General features: G+C 42.9%; 1 protein-coding gene across 4 annotated transcripts in view; it reads left to right on the forward strand.

The window, feature by feature from the left end:
• mgat4a (alpha-1,3-mannosyl-glycoprotein 4-beta-N-acetylglucosaminyltransferase A) overlaps positions 1–27,952 on the forward strand; it is a 274,570-nt gene that overhangs the window by 159,387 nt on the left and 87,231 nt on the right. For all 4 annotated transcript variants that reach the window (XM_043692232.1, XM_043692233.1, XM_043692234.1 and 1 more), the window contains exons 4-7: positions 5,459–5,592; positions 11,988–12,034; positions 12,918–13,031; positions 25,424–25,499. In XM_043692232.1, the coding sequence (XP_043548167.1) occupies positions 5,459–5,592; positions 11,988–12,034; positions 12,918–13,031; positions 25,424–25,499 (371 nt within the window). The remainder of the gene's footprint in view (positions 1–5,458; positions 5,593–11,987; positions 12,035–12,917; positions 13,032–25,423; positions 25,500–27,952) is intronic.

Below are 27,952 nucleotides of genomic sequence, written 5' to 3' on the forward strand. Positions count from 1 at the left end.
GAGAATTTATGCCTGATGCCAGAGGAAGGGTATAAGGTTTTTAATGAGTATTTCACATTGGTATTCACCAAGGAGAAGGACATGGATGATGGCAAGATTAGGTAGGGTTACTCAAGAGCATGTTGATATTGAGGAAGAGGAGGGGCTGGGTATCTTGAAAAACTTAGAGCTGTAGGTATTATAAAAGACAAAAAATTAAATATGCATCTAGTTTTATTGAGTGGCAGTAGAGTTGCTCAAAGTTCTAGTCATTTTTGAGGTGCAATTTTGGGCTTGTCATCTTGAACCAAAATTGGATAAGATGGCTCAAAAGTTGTACAGCCTTCCTTAATCAGTGCATTGAGTATAAAAGTTGGCAAGTCATGTTGGCAGCTGTATAAGACTTTAGTCAGGCCACGTTTGGAGTATTGAGTGCAATTTCGGTCACCATATGAAAGGAAGAACATGGAGGCTGTGGAGAGGGTGCAAAAAAGGAAAATGTATTCACTATTCAATATAGGTTCTCTGTTTTTTGTATATTTTTAACCCTGGGCCTTTGACTTTTAAGCCAATTTTCATTTAATTACAATATTGAATAAACTGTAGTAGATTGGAATTTGAGATGGTCACTTCAAGGCAGGGTGTTTATTTGAGGAACCAAAGTGGGAACTGACATTCTGCTTAGATCGAGGGAGGTTTCTGAAGGTGAACTGGAGCTACAAATAAAAATTAGGTTGGAAACATGTGGAGGTCACAGGGGGCTGGCTGGAGAGTCAGTAAGACCTCTGCATTACCTCTTATAAAGTCCTGCCCATCCTCTGCCACTCAGGCAATTAGCTGGACAGCTATTGGATCAAGGACCCTTTGGGTGAAAATGGAGATCTGCAACTCTTTACCCACTCGGTGATGGTGGTGGGTGATACAGGGTAGGAGGCATGGGGGCAAAAAAGTTCAATAGCAAGGGCAGGGAGGGTGGAGGGGGTGGGGGGAGCATGACTCCCTCACCTCCTCTTCAGTTGGACAATGAAAGCCTTGGAACAAACAACTCCTCCTACTGCATTTGCATGTCACAATCACCGTGTGGTGAGGTAAACTTAAATTATTATTTGTCCACATAACGGTCCTCCTTGGTAAGGGTGGTAAGGCAGTCCAAGGATCTTCCTACTGCAGAATTAATTAGGGCCCCTACCTGCTGTTCCTCTGCATAGTTAAATGCCTTCCCTCCCCCAACACCATCACCAATCTCACTGAGTGGCAGGGCACCAGCTTATGCCCATTGTCTCACTCACCTTATACCCACTATCTGACTCACCTTACGCTGAGCGTAGTGTGTTGCTGGCATGGCTCCTGCATGGAACCTGCTCCAAGTTGATGTGTGAAGGAGACTGAAAGCACTAAACCATCAGGGGATACTTAATTAGAGGAAATTAGCATAAATAAAAGGTAGAGGCCATGGAGAGTTCCAAACATCACTGAATCTCAGAATAGTGACTTTGCCCTTTGTTTTGCTTTCTCCAGACAACCAAAAACAGGACAAGTAATTGGGGCCTGTTTAAAAAAAAAAGTTTCTATTATATAGTAAAAATATTCTTTTGATTCTGTGTCATACATCTTTGAGCCACTGTGCTCGAAAGACCTTCCGGTGCCCAATTAGCACGCTGATTCCTATTAACACAGCTTGAAAGCAACAATTTTCTTGCAGTGTCTAAAATGATAATGCTCATTTGGAGATTTAAAACAAACCGCTTCAATCTAACAATGTAACGGGCACTTGTCCAAAACTTTGATAGTCTTTTTACTTATCTGTTTCTGTGTGGTATCATTACCTAGATCCCCACTAACTGAAAACAATGGGGCCTAACTTCAGCATATTAAATTCAGTCGGCTCTTTCTCCAGCCTCCCAAATGTGCGTAGACCTCATTTCTCTCAGGCCTATTGGTAGGCCACCTTGCAGAATTAGTTAAAAAGGAGAGGGTGCTTGCACTGAGAAGCCAGCGGGTCAGCTGAAATAAGGCTTAATGTGGAGCAAGGAGAAGCAGGCATATATCTCCGGGTTCTGTGTCAAAACAAGGACTGCATCCTGCCCCCATGCTCACCCTTTCTACCTTTGCAATCTAAAGTTGCCATAGTCTTACTGGACTGGAAGGCTGCTCTTACATTAGAGGGCTAGTGGTGGTACCTTAACCTGAGTGAGGGGAGAGGTTGAGAAGGAGAGTCCTTCATGGTAATCTCAGCCCTTTTGGGAATTGAACCCATTTTATTGGCATCACTTAGCATCATTATCCATCCAACTGAGCTAATCAATCCCTTGCACTCTACTGTGTATCCATACCAGCTGAAATATGCAAAGTGACAAAGTCGCATTGATTGTCGGCTGCCAGTTACCACAATTCGGGTGAGGTCTAAGAACCAAAATAGGACAGTCTTTGGGTATCTCTGAGCATCAGATGGTTTCAGGTGATGAATGAAGTTGGATCCCATTGTCTTCACAGTCTAGAATCTTTTACAGAGGAGTACTAACCTATCAACATAGCTTCCAGCTGTAGATGGTGTCAGAAAAACTGCTCTCCTGAAACTTGCTCTATGATAAGTTAGCATCTTGCCACATAATGAGGGTTGACTTGTGTAAGTGCTGCACTGTCTCACATACAGAAGCAACAATTCACCATTTCATGTAGGAGTAGAACAGACTTTTTCAGGTGGTACATTGTGAGCTCTGAGATCACAACCAATCGATCAAACCAAAGCTGTGTTCTCCTGCCACGTCCAATCATGAATGTCGGTTAACTCACTGGAGGAGGAGGGTCCACAAACATCCCCGTCTCTAAGGATGAAGGAGCTGGCAGGCCAGAGATTTATAAAAATAAAGGCTATTGTGTTTCCATTCATATTCAACCAGAAGTGCCAACATTCATCCTTGCATACTCCTGTTGTGCTCAGTATCACAGATGGCAATTTTCAAATTCCCTCCATGTGGCAGCACCAAACAATTTCCCAGCACTGACTCCGACAAAGGCTTTGGACGCTGACAACATTCCCATAGCATGAAGACTTATGCTCCAGAACTAGCTGCCCTCTTTAACCAAGCTATCCCTGCACAGAGACAATATTGGCACTGAACCAAGACAATGTGGAAAATTGCCAGGTATGTCCTGTCCACAAAGAGCCAAACGAATCCAATGCAGTCAATTACTGCCTATCAGTCTGTTTTTGATGATCATCAAATGCTGGGAGGAAAACTGGGGTTAGTGAAAATCAGGGAAAATTGTTTGGAGTCATAGTTAGCACAAGCGAGGATAGTTATGGTTGTTGGAGATCAGTCATCTTAACCACAGGGTATCTCTGCAGGAGCTTCTCGGGATAATGTTTTAGGCCTAACTGTCCACAAACCCTTTTATTGAGGACCTTCCTTTAATTCTGAAAATCAAAAGTAGAGGTGTTCACTAATGATTGTACAGTGTTCAGCAACATTCAGAACTCCTCAAATACCGTCCAAACCTGCATGCTGCAAGAACTCAATTTCATTCAGACTTGGGCTGATAAGTGACTAGTGAAGTTGGTGCCACATAAATATCAGGCAATAATTGTCTCCAACAAGAGAGAATGTAACCAGTTCTCTTAGTGATTCAGACTCACTAAGAGTCAACATCCTGGGAGTTACTGTTGACCAGAATCTTGACCATATAAGTACTGTGGCTAAGAATTCGGGAGTGAGTAACTCTCCTCCCTTCTCTCCAGAACCTGTTGACCATCTGAAAGGTATAAGCCAATTGTTTTGTCAAATACTCCCCTCTTACCTGGAAGAGTGCAACTTCAGCAACAAGCAAGAAACTATCCAGACAAACCACATCCACTCTCTTAAAAATTCACTCGTTCACTAGTAGCGCACAGTGGCAGCAAGGTGTACCATCTGCAAGTTGAATTGCAGCAACTCTCCAAACCATCTTGACACCACTTCCCTGGACTCAACCACCTAGAATAACAAAAGCAGCAAATGCACAGAAGTGTCACCTGCACGTTATCCTCCAGGTCACGTACTATCCTGACTCAGGACTATATCCTTCACAATCACGAGGTCAACACACTAATTCCCTCCCTAATAGCTCAGTAGATGCACCACGTGGACTGCGATTCAAGGTTACACACCACTACCTTTTGAAGAGAAATTAGGTACATGCAACAAATCCTGGCCTTGCCAGCAGCAACTGCATTTTACAAATTAACGAAAAACATCTCGGTTAAATGCACTGTGTAGGCATATTTACCTCTGTCGCAGAGCACCAGAAATAGAGGAGATGAGTATTGAATTGGCCACTGTTGCCATTCAAGTGAAGACTCAGGCTACAACAGATTTCAGTCTTCCCCAGTGTTGCTGAGGACAACATAGAAGTGGCAGGTATTGTATTGCAAAGCTGACTAGGACCATGTAGGTAATGGAGCAGCTTTGGGGATGATCATTTTGCACTGATCACCCAGCTTCTGTCTTCTCCATAACCACGGCATCAGTAACTGATTCATTTAAATTTCTGCTCAGTGCTTACACCTCAAGATATTCATCGTGGGGTAATGCTGCTGCTGCTGTAAGCAAAAGGGAAATGTCCCAGGTTTTTTTCATAATCAGAAACACAGTTACATAACACTTACTGGCCCACAGACAGGATCTGAACAACATGCAGACTTAAGCTGCCATGGACTGTAGCAGAGGAATTCTGAAAGGAGGAGCACACTACGGAGGTGTCAATGAACAGGCCAACCTTCAGATGGCTGGGAACAAATAGAATAGCAGGTAATGACGAGGTGACACAAGAGGAAAAACATTGCCACAGATTTGAATGGCTTGTTTCCATACTACAACAGTCGAAGATTCTGCAACAATAAGCTGGTGACAGTAAATATTTCAAGGTTACAATTGGGACATTTTATATTTCACAGCCACAACTTGATTTGCTTGACTGGCTCTGAGTGTTATCATGATAGAACTGTGCTAAAAGTTTGTGTTCAGTGACTATTGTCACACTGCTATGATCTCTTGACTGTGGGTTGGGCTGGGATATTGCTAATGTGAGAGGTTGGACATTAATAAATGCTGCATTCGTCACTGTATTTTAGGCTATTATTAAGCAACTGCGAATTGTTAAAATAGGTTATGCCTATAACCCCACCCAACACCCAGTAACATTTTGCTTAAAGTACTTAGCCATATTTATTGCTAATTATTACTCTGGCAGTCATTTTCTTTTGAATGAGTATTTATGCTAATTACCTTTAACCTTCTATTAATTTCCTCGTTATAATGAAGGAAAGCTCGAGGGCATTACAAAAGTAAAACTCTTGGCAGGATTTGCAGTGAAAACCCAACTTTACTCTCTGTTTCAACGTTGTATTTTTCATTCTCCCTGCATTAAATTTTCTTTTGCAATGTGGTTTAACTTTGGGGGACCATTTTTGTTTAATTATCTGTCAATTCTTTTGTTCTAGTGTCCTTAGTTTTGGGGATTCCAACCGTGAAGAGAAAAGTTAAGTCCTATCTTGCAGAAACACTTCACTCATTAATAGATAAGCTGTCTCCTGAAGAGAAACTAGATTGTGTTATCGTGGTGTTCGTAGGAGAGGTAAGAATATTGTGTGTTTGATTAATTGTTACATTTGGCCCTCTGTTTTAATGAAGTTTCTTATGTTTGTGAATGTTTCCATTTGTGTTTCTTCATGATAGATACCAGTGAAATGTTTTCCTCTCCATCTAAACCTTTGACACTATGGTAGTCCCAGTCTATGTTTGGAAAGTTAAAATCCCTTACCAAAACCACCCTATTATTCTTACTGATAACTTAGATCTCCTTACACATTTGTTTCTCAATTTTCTGCTGACAATTTGGGGGGGGAGGGGGGCGAGAGATGCAGTCTATCATACAATGCCAATACTTTCTTCTTTTTCAGTTTGACCTAAATGACTTCACTGATCATATTCCCAGGAATATTCTCCCTAAGTATGGCAGTAACATTATCCCTTATCAAAACGCTACCCCCGCTTTGAGCCTCCCCCCCCCGCCATTTGTATCCTATGGGAAGGATAAACCCCCTAATAGTCGGTGGGAAATTGAAAAACAAATTTGTAAGGACATCTCAGTTATCTGTAAGAATAATAGGATGGTTATGGTAGGGGATTTTAACTTTCCAAACATAGACTGGGACTGCCATAGTGTTAAGGGTTTAGATGGAGAGGAATTTGTTAAGCATGTATAAGAAAACTTTCTGATTCAGTATGTGGATGGACCTACTAGAGAAGGTGCAAAACTTGACTTACTCTTAGGGAATAAGGCAGGGCAGGTGACTGAGGTGTCAGTGGGGAGCACTTTGGGGCCAGCGACCATAATTCTATTAGACTTAAAATAGTGATGGAAAAGGAAAGTCCAGATCTAAAAGTTGAAGTTCTAAATTGGAAGGAGGCCAATTTTGACGATGTTAGGCAAGAACTATCAAAAGTTGTGGATGTTCGCAGGTAAAAGGGACAGCTGGAAAATGGGAAGCCTCTAAAAATGAGATAAGGTGAGTCCAGAGACAGTATATTCCTGTTAGGGGAAAGGCAAAGCTGGTAGGTGTCGGGAATGCTGGATGACTAGGGAAATTGAGGTTTTGGTCAAGAAAAAGAAGGAAGCATTTGTCAGGTATAGACAGCAGAGATTGAGTGAATACTTAGAAGAGTATAAAGGCAGTAGGAGTTTCCTTGAGAGGGAAATCAGAAGGGCAAAAAGGAGGCATGATTTAGCTTTGGCAAATAGGGTTAAGGAGAATTCAAAAGGATTTTAGAAATATATTAAGGACAAAAGGGTAACTAGGGAGAGAATAGAGCCCCTCAAAGATCAGCAAGGCAGCCTGTGTGTGGAACTGCAAGAGATGGAGGAGATACCAAACAATTATTTTGCATCAGTGTTTACTGTGGAGAAGGACATGGAAGATATAGGATGTGGGGAAATAGATGGCGACATATTGAAAAATGTCCATATTACAGAGGAGGAAATGCTGAATGTCTTAAAATGCATAAAGGTCAATCGATCCCCAGGACCTGATCAGGTGTACCCTAGAACTTTGTGGGAAGCTAGGGAAGTGATTGCTGGGCCCCTTGTTGAGAGATTTGTGTCATCAATAGTCATAGATGAGGTGCCGGAAGACTGGAGGTCGGTTAACATGCTGTCACTATTTAAGAAAGGTGGTAAGGACATGCTAGGGAACTATAGACCGGTGAGCCTGATGTCAGTGGTGGGCAAGTTGTTGGAGGGAATCCTGAGGGACAGGATGTACATGTATTTAGAACGACAATGACTGATTAGGGATAGTTAATGTGGCTTTTTGCATGGGAAATCATGTCTCACAAATTTGATTGAGTTTTTTGAAGAAGTAACAAAGAGGATTGATGGTGGCAAGCAGTAGACATGATCTATATGTACTTCAGTAAGGCATTCTACAAGATTCCTCATGGTAGACTCGTTAACAAAGTAAGATCATATGGAATATAGGGATAACTAACTGTTTGGAGTGAGAACTGGCTCTAAGGTAGAAGACAGAGGATGGCAGTAGAGTGTTGCCTTTTAGGTTGGAGGCTTGTGACCAGTGGTGTGCCACAAAGATCGCTGCTGGGTCCACTGCTTTTCGTCTTTTGTATAAATGATTTGGATGTGAACACAGGAGGTACAGTTAGTAAGTTTGCAGATGACACCAAAGTTGGTAGTGTAGTGGACATTAAAGTAGGTTACCTCAGAGTATGACGGGACCTCAACCACGTGGGTCAATGGGCCAAGGAGTGGCAGATGGAGTTTAATTTAGATAAATGTGAGGTGCTGCATTTTGGAAAAGCAAATCAGGGCAGAACTTATAAACTTAATTGTAAGGTCCTGGGGAGTGTTGGTGAACAAAAAAACCTCTGACTGTAGGTTCATAGTTCCTTGAAAGTGGAGATGCAGGTAGAAAGGATAGTGACGAAAGTGTTTAGTATACTTTCCTTAATTGGTCAGAGCATTGAGTATGGGAATTGGGAGGTCATGTTGTGGCTGTACAGGAAATTGGTGAGGCCACTTTTGGAATATTGTGTGCAATTCTGGTCTCCCTCCTATTCGAAGGATGTTGTGAAATTTGAATGAGTTCAGAAAAGATTTACAAGGACATTGCTAGGGTTGAAGGGTTTGAGCTATAGGGAGAGGTTGAATAGGCTGGGGCTGTTTTCCCTGGAGCCTCGGAGGCTGAGGGGTGACCTCATAGAGGTTTATAAAATCATGAGGGGCTTGGATAGGGTAAATAGATAGACAAAGGTTTTTCCCTGGGGTGGGGGATCCAGAACTAGAGGGCATAGGTTTAGGGTGAGAGGGGAAACATTAAAAGGGACCTCAAGGGCAACGTTTTCATGCAGAGGGTAATGCGTGTGTGGAATGGGCTGCCAGAGGAAGTGGTGGAGGCTGGTACAATTACAACATTTAAAAGGCATCTGGTTGGGTGTATGAATAGGAAGGGTTTAAGGGGACATATGCAATTGCTGGCAAATGAGACTAGATTAATTTAGGATATCATGTCAGCATGGACGAGTTGGACAGAAAAGTCTGTTTCCATGCTGTACATCTCTATGACTCTCAATAAAACCAGTTCTGTGTTTTTGTTGCCACTTTATGCAGTATCCATATCTATTCGTCAAATGTTCCTGACTTGTCCCGGCCATGTTTTAGAATTCTTAAATGAAATAAACACATATCCTATTTACTGAGAGTTGGCTATACATCCTGGGAGCCATGTCAACATTATCAAGGGGGCAGCACAGTGGCTCAGTGGTTAGCATTGCTGCCTCATACTGCCAGTGAATCAGATTCGATTCTTCCCTCAACTGACTGTTTGTGTGGAGTTTCCACCTTCTCCCCCACATGTGCTCCAGTTTCATTCCACAGTCCAAAAGTGGGGGATTGGTCATGCTACATTGCCTATAATGTCCAGGGATGTGCAGGCTGGCTGTGTTAGCCATGAGGAAAATGCGGGGATAGGATGGGTCTGGGTGGGATGGTCTTTGGAGAGTTGGTGTGGATTTAGTTGGTCGAATGGCCTGCTTCCACACAGTAGGGATTCTAAGATGGTTTACATCAGTTGGTCTGTAAAGGAATGGGTTTTGTGCTTCATTATCTTTCAGACTGTTGGTTCTGAGTTGTCCCAGACATACAGGTAGGAAGAAAGAGAAATTTGGAAGAATTCAAATTCTACCATCTTAATATTTCCCCTCTTCTGCAAGTTCTGCAAATTTTTAACAGTTACCATCTAATTTGGCTGTTTAAAAAGATAATATATTTAATTAGGTAGTACTGAAAGTATTTTAAACATGTTTGAAGCTGTCCTCCTCTGTACTTTCTTCCAAGCTTCCTGAAATTATAGTGAAGCCCCACCAATGATGTTGGCTCCAATGTGGGTTATAATGACAACCGGTTTTGCTTCACCTTATCCCTCTGCATCCCTTCACGTCATCAGTTCATCAATTGAGCTCTCCTTGGTCAACCTGCTAGTTTTCATGCTCAGATTTGCATCTTATCCTGTCTACACATCAAAGAATGGAATTACATTCTAGTTTTAATGGTCTACACTTCCTCAGCTCTTCCTCCCAATTCCTGATACTGGAATCTTCTTGGTGCTGGAGAATTTCTTTGCTCCCGCCTCACTTTATTGAATTCCGTTTAAATTCTCTGGAGGAATCCTGCAATCTAGACTACTGCTCACACATACAAAGTCAATGCAATGCAAAAATGCCCAGGACATTGGTTAGGCCACTGTTGGAACATTGTGTGCAGTTCTGGCCTCCTTCCTATCAGAAAGATGTTGTGAAATTTGTAAATCTTTTCTGAACCCTTTCAAGGATGTTGCCAGAGTTGGAGGATTTGAGCTATGGGGAGAGTCTGAACAGGCTGGGGCTGTTTTCCCTGGAGCTGAGAGATGACCTTATAGAAGTTTACAAAATAATGAGGGGCATGGATAGGGTAAATAGACAAAGTCTTTTCCCTGGGTTCGGGGAGTCCAGAACTAGGGAGCATAGGTTTAGGGTGAGAGGGGAAGATTATAAAAGAGATCTACAGGGCAACTTTTTCACACAGAGGGTGGTACGTGTATGGAATGAGCTGCCAGAGGAAGTGATGGAGGCTGGTACATTTGCAACATTTAAGAGGCATTTGGATGTGTATATGAATAGGAGGGGTTTGGAGGGCTATAGGCCAGGTGCTGGCAGGTGGGTCTAGATTGAGTTGGGATATCTGGTCGGCATTGACCAGTTGGACCGAAGGGTCTGTGTCCACGCTGAGCATCTCTATGACTCTATGACTCCATGTCCTGCTTTGTATTTTACTAGAGGTTTAAAATGAAGCTGTACAGAATCTCTCACTATTTCCACACAATTCAACCTATTTATGGTTACTGCCCAAAGCTGTTCGCTCGAAGCCTAACTTGGCACTAATTAAATCGACTGAGTGTTTCAAACAGTTCTAATTGCCCCTTAGCAACCAACTTAATTGAGAAATGTGCTATTTCTCCAGTTCAGCCTGCTAGTCTTGACTTTGAGATGACAGGACACTAGCCACGTTTCCTTTTCCATGTTATTCTCTCCCTATCCCTACGTACACTTTTTTTCATGTTCAAACTGCTCTGTTGCATAGCAGTACACATCATTTCCTGCTCAGCTCTTCCACCAGACCAATGGACTGAAGTTGATCCTCTCCCTGGAGATTTACTCTATCTCTGTTGTGACACTTAACCACCTGGAGGGGTTTGCAGCAGCTCTTACAGTACAGGAAATTTTAGGAAAGGCAGGGTTTGATAAATATAAGAGGTTTATTGATGGAATTACAAAGAGAGACTGAGAAAATGGGTGAGTAACAAGAAGCAAGGAAGGAACAGGAGAAACAGCTAGAAGCTGTGGAGATTGGTGACAATGCCAGGCTGAAGAAAAGATGAACAGTAAGACTCTGGCAGATCAAAGTCTACCGTTTGAAAAAGGATGACAATATACAGGAAACCAGTGGAGATAGCTCGTTGGCAAGAATGTTCAGAATGCTAATTGTAAAGGGAAAGAAGGCAGTTAGCATGAATGAGAAGCTTTTGGAATAGACAGCTGCAAAGTACAAGGCATGAGAACTGTAATTCTGTTCAGGAATTCAGATAGACTTCATGAACCATACGAATAAGGCCTCAAGCAGTTTATTAATGCTGTTTGAAACCAGCAATTTTTGCAGCTTTCAGACAGCTACTGAGGTATATTTCTGTGCTAAGATATATTTAAACCAGTTACTGGCCGCTGCTACATCTGCAACACAGGGAGATCTTTATATCAGACAGGAACGTGATTTCTGACATTAGTTTATAATGTGATAAAAAGAGAATTGTAGCAAGAATGAATTTTGCAGCTTGTTGCTGTCAATTACAATGGGATGGAAGTTTTCTACCATTGCATAAATTTTCCATAAAACACCTTCTTAAATTTAAAATGTCCTAGTTCTGATTCTTTACTGTAACATATCAAGCAATTGTATTTGAAGTGTACTTGCTGCCAGGCACTCCAAATGCCATTTGAGATTTGGTGCGCAAGTGTTATATTTTTATGATTGCTCTTTTCCTTTTAGATGAATGAAACAGTTTTAAAAATTATCTCAGTCCTGCATCTGGAAGAATACTACATTTTTGTAATGTGCAGTTTGTCATTCTTTGCTTCATATATATCTCAATTTATTTTGGAATTATGCAGTGATCAATACCTGGTTCACAACAAATATTCGGTTTCCTTTAAACAATAGACCAGTGTCAGTGTACCATGCTGGGGGTGTTTTCATTCTTGCACAGTTGTAGAAGTGGTTGTCTGAGGGGAACAAGTTACCTTCCTTCAGTATAGCGAGCTTGAAAATGAAACCCACAAGGCAGTGAAGAAAAGAAGCAACAGGTAGATCTTACAAATTTATAAATTTCCATCACAATAGATTTTGCTTTTTGTTTTCCCCAACAGACTGATCTCGATCACGTTCATAGTGTCCTGGAAAGCCTGGAGAAAGAGTAAGTTAAATTAGATTTGAAGCAGTATCATAAAATTGCATTTCAGCTCATAATCAGTTATGCCTGAATATGCTATAGAGAGTGGCTAAATTATTTAACTGATGCATTTCTGAATATCTATCCCCTGTTTGCTCCAATGTTATGAAAACACTGTTTCTTCTGTTAATAAAAATGAACCCTGAAAGGTGTCAGTTGAACATGCAGTGAATATCAAAGATAAAATTTATTTTGAAAATTGCTTTAATGTGCAATGTTTAAATTCAGTTGATTGTGTTTTCTGATACATGGTACTTTGTTATGGAAGAGAGGAAATCCTAAGCACAAATCATGTGGTAGATTTCATTTGAAATGACCAACAAAAAGGCTATGGCCTTGTTTAAATAACTTTGTCACAAAACTTGTCATATGCAACATGTTTGCTAAAATGATCATCTGGTGGTAGTAAGTTCAATTTGTTTATTTATAGCAGTAGTTAATCTAAAATGTTTACATTTCATTTTCTTTTAACGTTGAGCACCAGCCAACATTTAAATCATGGTCAATGTGCCCCTGTTTGGGAACATAGAGATGAAGAAGATTTGGTTAAGGCAAATAAGTTTATCTTTAAATTTCTGTGACTCCTCTGTGTTGGGTGTATTGTTTCCAAATCAGCTTGAATTTGATTTATCTTTTTAGTCTGAAGCACTTCATTGGTGACCTTTAAGCGGCAATTGGATAGGTACATGGATAGGTGCTTAAGCTAGGACAAATGTTCGGCACAACATCGTGGGCCAAAGGGCCTGTTCTGTGCTGTATTGTTCTATGTTGTATGTTCACTGAACTATAAAAAATCTTTGCACAAGTGTCTTAATTCTATAGAAACATTGTTTTGGTTTGTCGACAGATTTTCCATAGAAATCAATTCAGGATTAATAGAAGTCATATCACCTCCTATCACTTACTACCCAGACTTGACAAGCCTGAGGGAAACCTTTGGAGATTCAAAAGAACGTGTCAGGTAAGTCCTGCTATGAAATATGGGCAATATATTAGAATATTCTTGGTCTTCAGCATATTTACAGAGTCAGCTGAGCTAAGGAAACCATCCCCTTTATTTAAGAGAAATCTTATTGTAGCTTCATCTTGCAAGAAGTCTGCAAGAGAAAGCTAGACCTTGTGACCTTGCATCATTTTCTGTGATGTAAACTTCCCATTAACATAGTACGCAGCTAGAATTAACCCCTTGTACTATATCCTCATCTGTCAAAACATCGACGAGTCCCAAGTAGCCACAATGACATTGCCTTTGATTAATGTTTATCGACATGGACCTGGAAGAAAATTTGGATAACAACAGCAGCAATGGGCAGCCAGCCTGATTGTGTGAGCTGATGGAACATTGCCAGGATCCTCCTAGCGCAGAATAGGCCCTTCAAGGGCGAAGTCTGGAAGATCCCTGGAGATAGGTCTCCCTGAAGGTCAACTGCTGGAAAACTATGAGGTCTTCTACCCTCAACCCTTCCCCTCTAACTGGAGCCATAGCCATTGGAAAGTCACAGATGCAGCCTGAGACTATCCCTTGGAGAGATTTCCCCTTCAAATAGCTGACCTAGCAGCTGAAACCAGTGCTGATTTTATTAAATCAAATATCTTGAAAGATGGTGCCTAAGGATGGAGGTGCCCTAGCAGTCACCTGACCCCCCCCCCCCCCCCCCCCCCCCCCCCCCCCGCTGTGGCAGTGCCCATCTCTACCACTACGTCTGCAATCCTTCTGAGACCACGGGCCCATTGATTGGGCTCACAAACTGAGGGACCCATCTCAGTTGGATGGAGCACCTGGAGGTGACCTCTTTATTTGGACATCACTGGAAAGATCACTAGGCAGGCAGCCTGACATCCATTGCAGGGTCAGAACTTGGAAATGATTTCCAACTTCAATCAATATTCTTTCAATTGGCACATGATTTTCCCCAATGTCATCAAACTGCAAGTTCACACAGAAGTGCAAAAACTCACTTTAGCGCTCAAGTTTCATTTCAGATTCAATAATGAAGCATACACAAAAAATGCTATTGAGATATCTTTCCCACCATTCATGTTCCTCGCCTTGTGTAAATTGCAAATCATTCTCTTTAGGTGTAGTTGTAAAACATACAAGGTGGGGAAAAGTGTTTTAGCATGTAATCTCCATTTTGTGTTTGATATGAATAAATACCTGGTATTATTTTAATTAAAGGTATGAGGATTGTAACAGTTTTGCATCTTCTAAAATTACTTAACAATATTAACTAGATGTTATAAGTCTATTCAAAATTATCGAAATCACATTTGGTTGTTCTTAAATTACTCTCTCTCCTGTCTGGATACAGAATTGGCTGGCCCATAGAAGACAAAGGGCAGTAGTAGATGGAAAGAATTTAGCCTGGAGCTCGGTGATCAATGGTGTTCTGCAGGGATTGGTTCTGGGATCTCTGTTCTTTGTGATTGTTATAAATGACTTGGATGAGGAAATGGAAGGGTGGGATAGTAAGTTTGCCAATGACATGAAGGTTGGTGGAGTGGTGGATAGTGTGGATGGCTGTTGCAGGTTGCAACCGGAATACCGGATACAGAACTGAGCTGAGAAGTGGCAGATGGAATTCAACCTGGAAAAGTGTGAAGTGATTCATTTTGGAAAGTGGAATTTGAATGCAGAATACAGGGTTAAAGGCAGGATTCTTGGCAGTGTGGAGCAACAGAGGTACCTTGGGTTCCATACTCCATAGATCTCTCAAACTTACCATCCAAGTTGACAGTTGTTAAGAAGGCGAATGATGTGTTGGCTTTCATTAGCAGGGAGATTGAGTTTAAGAGCTACCAAGTTATGCTGCAGCTCTATAGAGTCCTGGTTAGATCACACTTGGAATATTGTGCTCAGTTCTGGAGGCCTCTTTATAGGAAGGATGTGAAAACTTTAGAGAGGGCACAGAGGAGATTTACCAAGATGCTGCCTGGAATGGAAGGCATGTCTTATGAAGAAAGGTTGAGGGAGCTAGGGCTTTTCTCACTGGAGTGAAGAAGGATGAGAGGTGACTTGATAGAGGTGTACAAGATGATGAGAGACATAGATACAGTGGATAGCCAGAAACTTTTTCCCAGGGTGGAAATGGCTATCACATTGGGGGCATAATTTTAATGTGATTGGAAGAAGGTTTAGGAGAGATGTCAAAGGTAAGTTCTTTACGCAGAGAGTGGTGGGTGCGTGGAATGCACTGCCAGCGGTGGTAGTAGAGTAAGGTACATTAGGGACATTTAAGTGACTCTTGGATAGGCACATGGAAGATAGTACAATGAAGTGTATGTAGGGTTGTTTGGTCTTAGAGTAGGATGAAGGGTCTGCACAACATCAAGGGCCAAAGGGCCTGTACTAAGCTGTACTGTTCTATGTTCTATGTTTGAACAGATATGGAATTTGCCATTACATTTTAGACAGTCGCTCTTAAAATATCAGGGTTTATTGCATGACTTTGGTTAAAACAGAAAGATTACTTTGATTTCCTGTTGAACTTTGTTTCAAGTTCAATACCAAAAGCATAGGAGTTTATGTGCATGGTACAAGTTTGCAGTTTAGAATCACATCTAGAATTAAAACATCAGCTTGATGATAAAAACTGGATATTTGAATTCTTTTATTATGTTGGAATGGCTAAGGCTCCAACGGTTGGGAGTCGAGTTGAGCTCAATGTGATAACTGGGTTGGATTTCTTCCAGGGCAAATTGTTTGGTTAACTTGGGGCACAGGCTTTCTGTCAGGTCATCTAAGCTCCTGGCAACACTGTTAAGTTAGCTAGGTTTTTCACAAGGAAAAGGTGAACTTCAATTACCTTAACTTGGCTTCATGCAGAAAACAGAAAAAGCTAACAGCCAGAAGGCATCCATTCCTCTTAGATTATAAAAGCAAGCTGCCAGGATTATAAAAGCAAGCTTGAAGCAGCAGCAGAGGCACCACTGTGGAAGTGTCCAGTTATGTACGAAAATGTTGGATAATGAATTTTGTTCTTTAAGAAAAAGACCATTGACATAGCTGCATTTCTTTTGTAAATTCAGATAGGTTGAGTCTTAAGAATTATCTCAAGTTCTTTGTCTTTTTTTTAAAGCAACTGGTATGGCACATATCCAGGGTAGGTGGAACTTGATGACAATTTCTAATCAAACTGTTCAGTAATGTTGTGACACATTTCTGGAATAAATGGAACTTGACCCCTAGCTCAGAGGTAGGAACACTGCCACTGCACTACACGAGCTCTGCTTTAGTCATTTATGTGCTAAAATTAAAGCTTTCAGTAAGGTTTTGATCTAATTAAATTATATATATTAAATTGTTAGAGTACCAGGTCTAATTAGCTTAGATAATAGACTTAGCAACCCACACAGTTGAGTTGAGTTTTAGCAACAGTGTAGCTGCCAAATAGAGGGTTCTTGTGGTAGTGTCCCTACCTCTGAACCAGGGGGCCTGGCACCAAGTCACACCTGCTCCAGACGTGTGCAGTAACATCTCTGAAGTTTTTGATTAATAATATCTATATGCCAAATAGAAGGGTGGTGCAGCACAGATGCAATGTCCCTACTTCTGGACCAGGAGACCCAGGTTCCACCTGCTCCGAGGCGAGTGATCGCAACTTCAAACAGACTGATTAGTAAAGAAAATATACCCAAACAGATGATGCTGCCAAGGAATACCCTTGTGGACCAGCTCTTCTAACATTTTGGTCAGTGTCATGAGAAGCATGTCTTTGATAGAACAACGCTGGAAATGTGTTGCTGGAAAAGCGCAGCAGGTCAGGCAGCATCCAGGGAACAGGAGAATCGACGTTTCGGGCATAAGCCCTTCTTCAGGAATGGGGAAAGTTTGTCCAGCAGGCTAAGATAAAAGGTAGGGAGGAGGGACTAGGGGGAGGGGCGTCGGAAATGTGATAGGTGGAAAGAGGTCAAAGTGAGGGTGATAGGTCAGACTGGGGTGGGGGCGGAGAGGTCGGGAAGAAGATTGCAGGTTAGGAAGGCGGTGCTGAATTCGATGGATTTGACTGAGACAAGGTGGGGGGAGGGGAAATGAGGAAACTGGTGAAACCCGAGTTCATCCCTTGTGGTTGGAGAGTTCCTAGCCGGAAGATGAGGCGTTCTTCATCCAACCGTCGTTTCGCTGTGGTCTGACGATGGAGGAATCCAAAGACCTGCATATCCTTGGTGGAATGGGAGAGTGAGGGGGGAGGTGTGGGCGCAAGTGTTGCACCTCCTGCGGTTGCAAGGGAAGGTGCCGGGAGTGGTGGTTGGGTCGGTGGGGGGTGTGGATCTGACAAGGGAGTCGCGGAGGTAGTGGTCTCTACGGAAAGCTGATAGGGGTGGGGAGGGAAATATATCCTTGGTGCTGGGGTCTGTTTGGAGGTGGCGGAAGTGACGGCGGATGATGCGCTGTACATGGAGATTGGTCGGGTGGTAGGTGAGGACCAGTGGGGTTCTGTCCTGGTGGCGGTTGGAGGGGCGGGGCTCAAGGGCGGAGGAGCGGGAAGTGGAAGAGATGCGGTGGAGGGCATCGTCGACCACGTCGGGGGGGAAATTGCGGTCCTTGAAGAAGGCCGCAGTTTGATAGAACAACCTCTAGCCACCACACTCTTATATTTTCAATGTGAAAATGAGACGGTTGCTATAATTGGATCTGTGGCTTCATTTAAATATCTCAACGGGGTGAATGCTGAGATCTCACTGCAATAGTATCTCCAGCTTACCAGTGCCTGGCTGGTAAGGGTGGCAATTAATGTTGAGACCCAGATCCAGCAGAATGCTCGATGGCTACCAGATGTACTCTGCTCCAGCTACAGGTGCTCAGCAACAAGGGCAAGGCAAGGGCGATGATGAGGGACTTTCACATCATTCTTATGCCCTTTCCACTCTAGGAGATAGGACAGTGCCAGAAGGCAGCCAGAAGGGGGAGGAACAATAACTGAACACCCCCAGAAGCTTCTTCTGCAGGCACTCTTCTGCAGGTGCCCTTACCCTTGTCTGTGATCCCAAAGCATGGAGCAGTTCAAACCGATAAAGATGGACCTATATCTGGACAGGAGACATCCAGCAGGGTCTCTGCCCTCTAGGCTGTAAGACACCAGGATATGATTACACAAGTCTTCCAGGTCGACAGGGTCCAATCACAGAGAAGGCTCCCTCCATCCTGGGCCTGTGCCTGGACTCAGTGGCAGGCAAAGGCTGAAGGAAACTTACACAAGTGCCACATTGTTGCAAATTAGCTATTCACTTTGTCCATATATTCTCACTTCCACTGTCACATTGTTGGCAGTCACGTTCTTTTTGCTACAGGTTTAGCCACACCCATGTGTGAGCTGAGAAGCGTTGTCTTAACCACCAAGCATTACTCATCTCTCTCAACTTTGGCAGCCTCAGGACTGTCGGGGATCCATAAATCTTAATGTTGAGTACTGTAGCCGAAGCATTGTACATTAATGTGAAGGACATTGATGCCAAAGGCAAGATCCAGGGAATATGTCAGGGCCTGCACACATTCTTAACATTTACACCTGCCTTAGGGATGACATTACAGAATCACTGATGATCCCAAAAGGGTAATATTGATCCTCTGTATGAACCTTTCAAGGAAGTACAGTGACAACCAAGGTTGTGAGCTGTTCAGCAAGAAGCTCACCTCTCCACATCCCTCTCAGCATTGCAGTCTGAAAAAAAAAGCTGCACAAAGCTGCCTCTGTCCGGTTAAAAGCTGTCACAGTAAATGTTAAAGCATATCAAGACAATGCTTCAGTCTCTGTTCAGTGAAGCATTGTAGGGCAACAGGTGAAGGAAGATTCAAAGGGAGCTTTTTTGGGATTTATGTCAAGCTGGTTGTCATGCAGTACTGGACAACGCCCAACTCATGTCATTTCTTTGAGTGTTTTCAGGCTTTCACAGCGCTAGCACCATGCCACCATGCACCCTGCTGTGTCTCACGACTGCCTCTTTCTTAATGGTGATGTAGGCCAGGGTATGTGTGTGGTCACTTTATATCTGTTTATATGGTTCATAACATTGACACATTAACATGGATAATATAGCCCTTCATCTGCAACACAAAAAGTGAAGAACAGCAAATTAATAAAGTCAGGCATTTTCTTTACACCAAGCAGGGGGTTGCCTGCCCGATGAGCAACTTGGAAACTCAAATGCTCAAGCCATGTCAGAACCCAGTTCCATCACCCTGCAAAGTGGGTGACAATCAGGATGTCTCTGGTCTCTGCGCAATGTTGCTCTCTTTGGTCATATTGCCCACTTTGGGAGGGCCTGCTGTGGTGTGGGGAGAGGGGAGACCATCAGCTAAATCCTGGTGAGCTTCCACCAGGTTCCCATCTCAACCCATTGCCTCCTGGGCCTTGGCATGAAAATGTACTTCTTGTCAACAGTGCCCCATTATTGACCCATTGTCTTCCTGGCTACGTAGATATAATGACAGCCACCATGAACTCAACATTGGCCTCAGCCTATTCATTGGCTACTACAAGTAATATACCACCATAGGCTCTGATGAAGGGTCATCTAGACTTGAAACATTAGCTTGCTCTCTCTCTCCATGAATGCTGCTTGAACCACTGTGACCTCCAAAATTCTTAGTTTTCAGTACAGATTTCAGCTTCTGCAGTAATTTGCTCCTACATTGTGCGACCATAGGTTGCCTCCTGGTTTCAGCCATGGCAATGTGACTTCCACATAAGCAGAAAGGGCCACTGAATATGATAATGGTATAGTCTAATAAGATAATTACAGTGAATTCATAAGTTATTAACAATTAATAACCAAGGTTTAATGATGCTGGTCCTTTTTTTTGAGGTATTTTAGGTGTTGGACATGATTTCCTTGAATTCCAGGATCAGCGATTACTCTTTTATATGCAATTACACATTGTTTTGGAACTTTGGGGGACAAAAGATCAAAACAGCAGCACTTTAAAAAGGAGGAAGACAGACAAAGGTAGTGATCACATGGTCAGAGAAAGAAACCTATACTGCTGTCCGACACAGCAGGGAATCTGCACAGTTATTGCCTTTGCTTTTGAGTTCAAGTATTGCTGGGTATCGGAGTGTTTGAAAGAAAAATGTTCAAACAGCAAAATTCACAGCTGACCATGGAGGAACCTGTATAGGAGAGCTCACAGCACAGGAACAGATAAGTGCATAGTTTTTAAGTGTAGTCTTGCTGCGAATCTACAATAGTGAGTAGAGTGGGTTCTTTCTTGATTATGTGTTTTATTGAGATCTGCCTCTTGATTAAACTTTAAAAATATAAACCACAACCATTAAGTTAGCCTGGAGCAGTGTTTTTTTTTAGTGTCGAGAATGTGGTGCTGGAAAGGCAGAGCAGATCAGGCAGCATCCGAGGAGCAGGAGAATCAACATTTTGGGCATAAGCCCTTCATCAGGAATGAGGCTTGTGGGCTGGGGGTGCTGAGAGATGAATAGGACAAGGGGTGGGATTGGGGGCAAGGTAGGTGAGAATGCAACAGGTAGATGAAGGTGAGGGCAAAGGCGATAGGTCAAAGAGGAGGGTGGATGGGAAAGGTGATGGACAGGTCGGGAGGACGGTGCCGAGTTTCAGGCTTGGGACTGGGATAATGTGGGGGGAGGGAAAATGAGGAAACTGAGGGTGAAATTAACATTGATCCCGTGTGGTTGCAGGGTCCTAAGGTGGAATATGAGGTATTCTTCCTCCAGGCATCGGGTGGTAAGGGTTTAGCGATGGAGGAGGCCCAAGACCTGCATGTCCTTGTTGGAGTGGGAGGGGAAGCTAAAGTGTTTGGCCACGAGGCGGTGAAGTTGGTTTGTGGGGGTGTCCCAGAGATGTTGTCTGAAACGATCTGCAAGTAGGCGTCCTGTCTCCCCAATGTAGAGGAGACCGCAACGGGTGTAACGGATACAGTAGATGATATTGATGGATGTACAGGTAAATTTCTGTTGAATGTGGATGGAGATGAGGGGAGTGATGTGGGCACAGGTTTTGCACTTGCTGCAATGGCTGGGGAAGGTGGAGGGAAAGGGGTTTGGGCTGGTGGGGGCGCATAGATCTGACGAAGGAGTCACGGAGGCAATGGTCTCTCCGAACACTGATAGGGGTGGGCAGGGAAAAATATCTCTGGTAGTGGGGTCTGTTTGGAGGTGGTGAAATTGGTGGAGGATGGTGCGATGTATAAGGAGGTTGGTGGGGTGGAAGGTGAGGACCGGGGGTGGGGTTCTGCCCTTGTTGCATTGGGACGGGTGGGGTTTAAGGGCAGTGGTGCAGGAAATGGAGGGCATGGTCGAGCATGTGGGAAGGGAAATTGTGATCTTGGATGAAGGAAATCATCTGCGATTTTCTAAGGTGGAATTGCTCATCCTGGAAACAGATGTGGCGGAAGCGGAGGAATTGGGAATAAGGAATGACATTTTTACAGGAGGTAGGGTGGGATGAGGTGTAATCTCGGTAGCTGTGGGAGTCGGTGGGCTTGTAGTAGATGTCTGTGGTTAGTCAGTTACTGGAGATGGAGATGGAGAGGTCCAGGAAGACAGGGGAGGTGTCCGAGATGATCCAGGTGAATTTGAGGTTGGAGTGAAAGGTGTTAGTGAAGTTGATGAACTGTTCAACCTCCTTATGGGAGCATGAGCTAAAGCTGATACAGTCAACGACATAGCAGAGAAACAGGTCGGGGGTGATGCCAGTGTAAACCCATTGTCTCAGCATGCTCCTGTCCCACTGAACTCAACTCTGCAAACTTTGACACCATCCAGTCCCCCTTAGTCCAGGACTCCCCACCTACATTCGGGACATTACCCACTGCCTTCACCTCTTGCAAGATTTTCATTTCCCCGGCCCCCGATGCCTCCTCTTCACCATGGACATCCAGTTCCTGTACGCATCCATCCGTCGTGACGAAGGCCTGCAAGACCTCCGTTTCTTCTTCTCACAAGAAAATTTTCTCAGTATGTGGATGTACTTAGTAGAGAAGCTGCAAAACATAACTTATTCATAGGAAATAAAACCAGGCAGGTAACTGAGATGTCAGTGTGGGAGCACTTTGGGGCCGGCAACCATAATTCTATTAGTTTAAAAATAGTGATGGAAAAGGATAGACCGGATCTAAAAGTTGAAGTTCTAAATTGGAGGAAGGCAAATTTTGACGGTATTAGGCAAGAACTTTCAAAAGTTGACCGGGTCAGATGTTCACAGGTAAAGAGATGTCTGAAAAATGGGAAGCCTTCAGGAATGAGGTAATGAGAATCCGGAAAAAGTATATTCCTGTTAGGGTGAAAGGAAAGGCTGGAAGGTGTAGGGAATGCTGGATGACTAAAGAAATTGAGGTTTTGGTTAAGAAAAAGATAGACCGGATCTAAAAGTTGAAGTTCTAAATTGGAGGAAGGCAAATTTTGACAGTATTAGGCAAGAACTTTCAAAAGTTGACTGGGTCAGATGTTCAGAGAAAAATATAAAGGCAAAGGAGTTTCTTTGAGAGGGAAATCAGGAGGGCAAAAAGGGGACAGGAGATAGCTTTGGCAAATAGGGTTAAGGAGAACCCAAAGGAAATTCATAAATACATTGACAAAAGGGTAACGAGGGAGAGAATAGGGCCCATCAAGACAGCCTATGTGTGGAACTGCAGGAGCTATGGAGATACTAAACCAATACTTTGCATCAGTGTTTACTGTGAAGAAATACATGGAAGGTACAGAATGAGGGGAAATAGATGGTGACATCTTGAAAAATGTCCACATTACAGAGGAGGTGGTGTTGGATGTCTTCAAATGCATAAAAGTTGATCAATCCCCAGGCCCTGATCAGGTGTACCTTAAAATTCTGAGAAGCTAGAGAAGTGATTGCTGGGTCTCTTGCTGAGACATTTGTATCATTGATAGTCACAGATGAGGTGCCGGAAGACTGGAGGTTGGCTAACATGCTGACACTATTTTAAGAAAGGTGGTAAGGAAAAGCTAGGAAACTATAGAACGGTGAGCCTGACATTGGTGGTGGGCAAATTTTTGGAGGGAATCCTGAGGGACAGGATTTTATATGTATTTGGAAAGGTAAGGACTGATTAGAGATAGTCAGCATGGCTTTGCGAGTGGGAAATCATGTCTCTTAAACTTGGTTGAGTTTTTTGAAGAAGTAACAAAGAGGATTGATTAGGGCAGAGTGGTAGACATGATGTATATGAACTTCAGTAAGGTGTTCGACAAGGTTCCCCATGGGAGACTGGTTAGCAAGGTTAGATCACATTGAATACAGGGAGAACTAGCCATTTGGATGTAGAACTAGCTTGAAGGTAGAAGACAGAGGGTGGAGGTAGAGGGTTGTTTTTCAGACTGGAGACCTGTGACCAGTGGAGTACCACAAGGATCAGTGCTGGGTCATTTATATGAATGATGAAAAAGATTTGGATTTAAACATAGGAGGTATAGTTAGAAAGTTTGCAGATGACACCAACATTTGAGGTGTAGCGGACAGTGAAGAAGATTACCTCAGAATACAACAAGATCTTCATCAGATGGGCCAATGGGCTGAGAGTAGCAGATGGAATTTAACTTAGATAAACGTGCGATGCTGCATTTTGGAAATGCAAATCAGGGCAGGACTTATACACTTAATGGTAAGGTCCTAGGGAGTGTTGCTGAACAAAGAGACCTTGGAGCGCAGGTTCATAGTTCCTTGAAAGTGGAGTTGCAGGTAAATAGGATAGTGAAGAAGGCGTTTGGTATGCTTTCCTTTATTGGTTAGAGCATTGAGTATGAGAGTTCAGAGATTGGTTTGACCACTTTTGGAATATCGTAGTTCTGGTTTATAAGAAGATGAAATCCATGGATAGAGGGTCACATAGACAAGGTCTTTTCCCTGGGGTGGGTGAGTCCCCAGGGCATAGAGGGCATAGGTTTAGGGTGGGAGGGAAAAAATTTAAAAGGGACCTAAAGGGCAACTTCTTCATGCAGAGGGTGTTGCATGTATGGAATGAGTTGCCAGAGGAAGTGGTGGAGGGATGGTACAATTACAACATTTAAAATGCGTATATCAATTAGAAGGGTTTAGAGGGATCTAGGCCAAGTGTTGGCAAATGCGACTAGATTAGGCTAGGATATCTGGTCGACATGAACAAGTTGACTCGAAGGGTCTGTTTCCATGCTGTACATCTCTGACTCTGAGCTATTTGGGGTGTATGGTTTAGATTATTATAAGCTAACATTCACTACCATCTTTTGTGAAGGAAAGTGGATAGAAATCAAAGACTCCTTTTCGCTTGTTTCAGTACAGTATCCTGAAAATTGACTTGTTGAATATAAATAATGGCTGCTGTGCCATTTTTTATTTAGTTAATCATATCAAGTCCATGTCCTAATTGCATTTGGGTCTATGACCAAAGTTTATACTGACTGAGCTAGTTATCGTGAAGACTGAATCTTTGAACATGGCAAAGCTAAATCATATATTCATAATCAAGTGGACGAAACCTTTTTCCTTTCAACCTGTTCTTCAAATTATTTGAAAGAATAAAGAAATTCTGAAGCTGAGTACTTCTGAATGTGAAGTACTTACACTCATGTTTCTATTTGCTGATTTTTCATTTACTCGTTACACTTGAAAAGATTTCCCTTTGGACTTCTTTTGTAGAATCGCTTAAGACTCAGCTTTATTTGAGAAGCTTTTTTGCCAACATGGGTCATGTGCATATCAGTGAATGTGAAGTATAATGGTTAGGCTCAATTTCTTTGAAGTAAGGTTCTACATGAAAAGAGGCCTTATACATTGCTTACTCAATAATATGACACTCTGAATGTACCAACCTTGAGAAGTCAACCTGTCAAATGTTAACTGTCGATCAGCGCTAATAGGTGTATTCTCCATGACAACAATTCTATCAGTCAGAGTACACTTATGGCCCAATGAAAACTGACCTCTAATACAGTGTCACTGTTGGTTGACCCCTTCAGTTGGCATTCTTGCTAAATGACCTTTTGAATGCAAGATGAAAAGCCTCTGCAAAATGTCTCTTTTTGGAGCAATACCTGAATTCTGTTTTCTTTTTAATTGATTTCAGAATATTTTGTCTGTTTGCAAATGCTTTGAAGGTTCCTTTAACAAAGATTTACGTATGGCTCTTGACTAAAACCAGATAAAATAAACTGCTGTCCTTGCTAATAATCAGTCCTTTAGAGTTGTTGAGGTTGATGGGATTACTTGTCTACTTGATGTCAGTGTTGAGTTCTTTAAAGAAGGCTTTCGACCATGATTTTCCATATACAGCAAGAAAATTACTGCAACAAAAGCTCATCTACATCTTCATTCTAACTGATTACTTTTTGTGTCATGATGACTAATTACCTTTTATCCATTTACAAACACTTCTATGTTATTTTTCAGATGGCGGACAAAACAGAACTTGGATTATTGCTTCCTTATGATGTATGCCCAGAAAAAGGGGATTTATTATGTTCAGGTATTTATCTGTCTGCTTGATGTGTTTTTAAGAAATGTTAAATGCCACTTTATATTTCTTCTGTATTTAAACGATTTTGAATATCCCACCCCCCCCACCCCCAGTCTTTACCCAGCCAGTTCTGAGCTAGTGGGTATAAACTGGATGGGTTTTGGGTTGTGTTTTTTTCTGCTATCGTGGATGGAGCGACACATTGGAATAATGCACAGCAATTTGATACAACTGTGGCCTGTAAGGCACACTAGTGCACTTAGGAGTCAACCAACAGTGGGTCTGAAGTCACATATAGGCTAGACTTGGTAAAGATGACATATTTCCTTCCTTAAAGGAAATTGAATTTCAATTCTAACAGCTGCCATGGTGAGATTTAAACGCGTGTCTTCAGGGCATTAACATGAGCATCTGGCTTTCTTGACTAAATACAGATAAATGGGATTCATGTAGTTTACTGTTTGTTCATTGGCATAAACACGGTGGGCTGAAAGGCCTGTTTTTATGCTGTATGGCTCTCTCTATCAGTAATTGTGCCACCATTCCACTGCCTCCCCTGCAACGACAGAAATACAACTCCAATATCCCCCTTCCTTTATATCCCCACTCCGTCCACTTTACCAAAAGATGTTCCCATCTTTAGGCTGTTGAACAGATGCTTGAGTAACTCCCCACTGGGAGCCCTAAGAAACATATTGTTCATTCTGCGACAGTTGGTTTTGGTGCAATATGATTGAAATCTGGCATCTGGCCAACTTCTGAGAATTTGTGCAGAATAGGGTTTGTAGAGTAAGGAGATTTGTATCGTTACCGTGGGCATAGGCGCGGAGCATGTGCAAATGGAGCTATGTCATAGTGATATCAGTGAAGCTAGAGCCTGGTTCTGTAACACTCTGAATTAAATGTCCTCTCTTTCCATCCTCTGCATAATTTTATGTTTAATAAAGTCTGTTGCTATGCACTCAGGAGCATGTACGTCTCATATTGCTACATGGGGCATCAGTGATTAGACCCATGGTATCAGATACATGTCTCAGGTGATGCCAGTAATTGGAGGCCACAAGGGTTTCAAATCCAGAGGTGGGAAAATACCCAAAGTGCCACTCAGTGGTGGTAGGTACCAACCAGTGACACATTTTAAGCTGTATACAGACTCTGAAGAGCACAATAGGAAAGGCTATGCAGAAGCTGCAGAAAGAGTGGACTAAGTTCTACAGCAGCACATAGCTAACAAGAGGAAGAAATCAATCAGCCATGGTAAAGTAGTACAGAAATGAAAGTGCGTACACATGTGAGGAAATGAGCACATAGAAAACACACTATGATAAACAAATGAGGGGTTAGGGTGCATTCTGAGCCACAGAGAAATTCGAATGATGGGAACCCAGTCTGGCCAGTCTTATAGAGGTGGAGTGCAAAGAGAGAGACTGTGGTAAGGCTGCAGCAACAACACAGAAAATTAACCACAGTCCAAAGCAGAATTCAGGGATCCAGAGAGGGAAGATGGCCTCTTCCTAGGGGATGCAAAAGGTCGAGAGCAAGAATCTAAACCCCAGGATGAATTTTGGCACACAGGGTTTAAAGGCAATGGCGGAGAGAAACCAGTTTTAAATTGATACTGGAGCAAATGAATAATCCCTTTCAGATCTAGGCTTAGTTGAGGGAGGCATCCTCAGACTGTCCTCCACCAAAATGTGGAACATAGAATTTGAATAAGAGGCCAGAAGTGTGCTGCATCTTGCTACAGTGGCAGCAATGACCTGAGGTTACTCTTCCAAGTAGCTCAGTAATTCAGAGTACCACACGAGAGTTAAGTGGTTAGTGCTCCTGCCTCAAGGTGCCAATTTGATTCCACCCTTGGATGACTGTCTGAATGGCGTTTGTACATTCTCCCCATGTCTGTGTGGATTTCCTTTGGGTGCTCTGGTTTCCTCCCACAGTCCAATGATGTGTAGGTTAAGTGGATTGGCCATGGGAAATTGCCTATAATATTCAAAGATGTGCAGACTGGGTGGATTAGCCATGGGAATTGGGAAGAAGATTGCAGGTCAAGAAGGCGGTGTAGAGTCCAAGGGTTGGTAAGGTGGGGGGAGGGGAAATGAGGAAGCTGGAGAAATCTGCATTCATCCCTTGTGGTTGGAGGGTTCCTAAGCAGAAGATGAGGTGCTCTTCCTCCAGGCGTCGTGTTGCCAAAGTCTGGCGATGGAGGAGGCCAAGGACCTGCATGTCCTTGGCAGAGTGGGAGGGGGAGTTAAAGTGTTTTGCCACGGGGCGGTTGGGTTGGTTGTTGCGGGTGTTCTCTGAAACATTCCGCAAATAGGCGGCCTGTTTCCCCAATGTAGAGGAGGCCACATCGGGTGCAGCGGATGCAATAAATGATGTGTGTGGAGGTGCAGGTGAATTTGTGATGGATATGGAAGGATCCCTTGGGGCCTTGGAGGGAAGTGAGAGGGGAGGTGTGG

The sequence above is a fragment of the Chiloscyllium plagiosum genome, chromosome 6 (assembly GCF_004010195.1).
Source record: "Chiloscyllium plagiosum isolate BGI_BamShark_2017 chromosome 6, ASM401019v2, whole genome shotgun sequence".
Classification (NCBI taxonomy): domain Eukaryota; kingdom Metazoa; phylum Chordata; class Chondrichthyes; order Orectolobiformes; family Hemiscylliidae; genus Chiloscyllium; species Chiloscyllium plagiosum.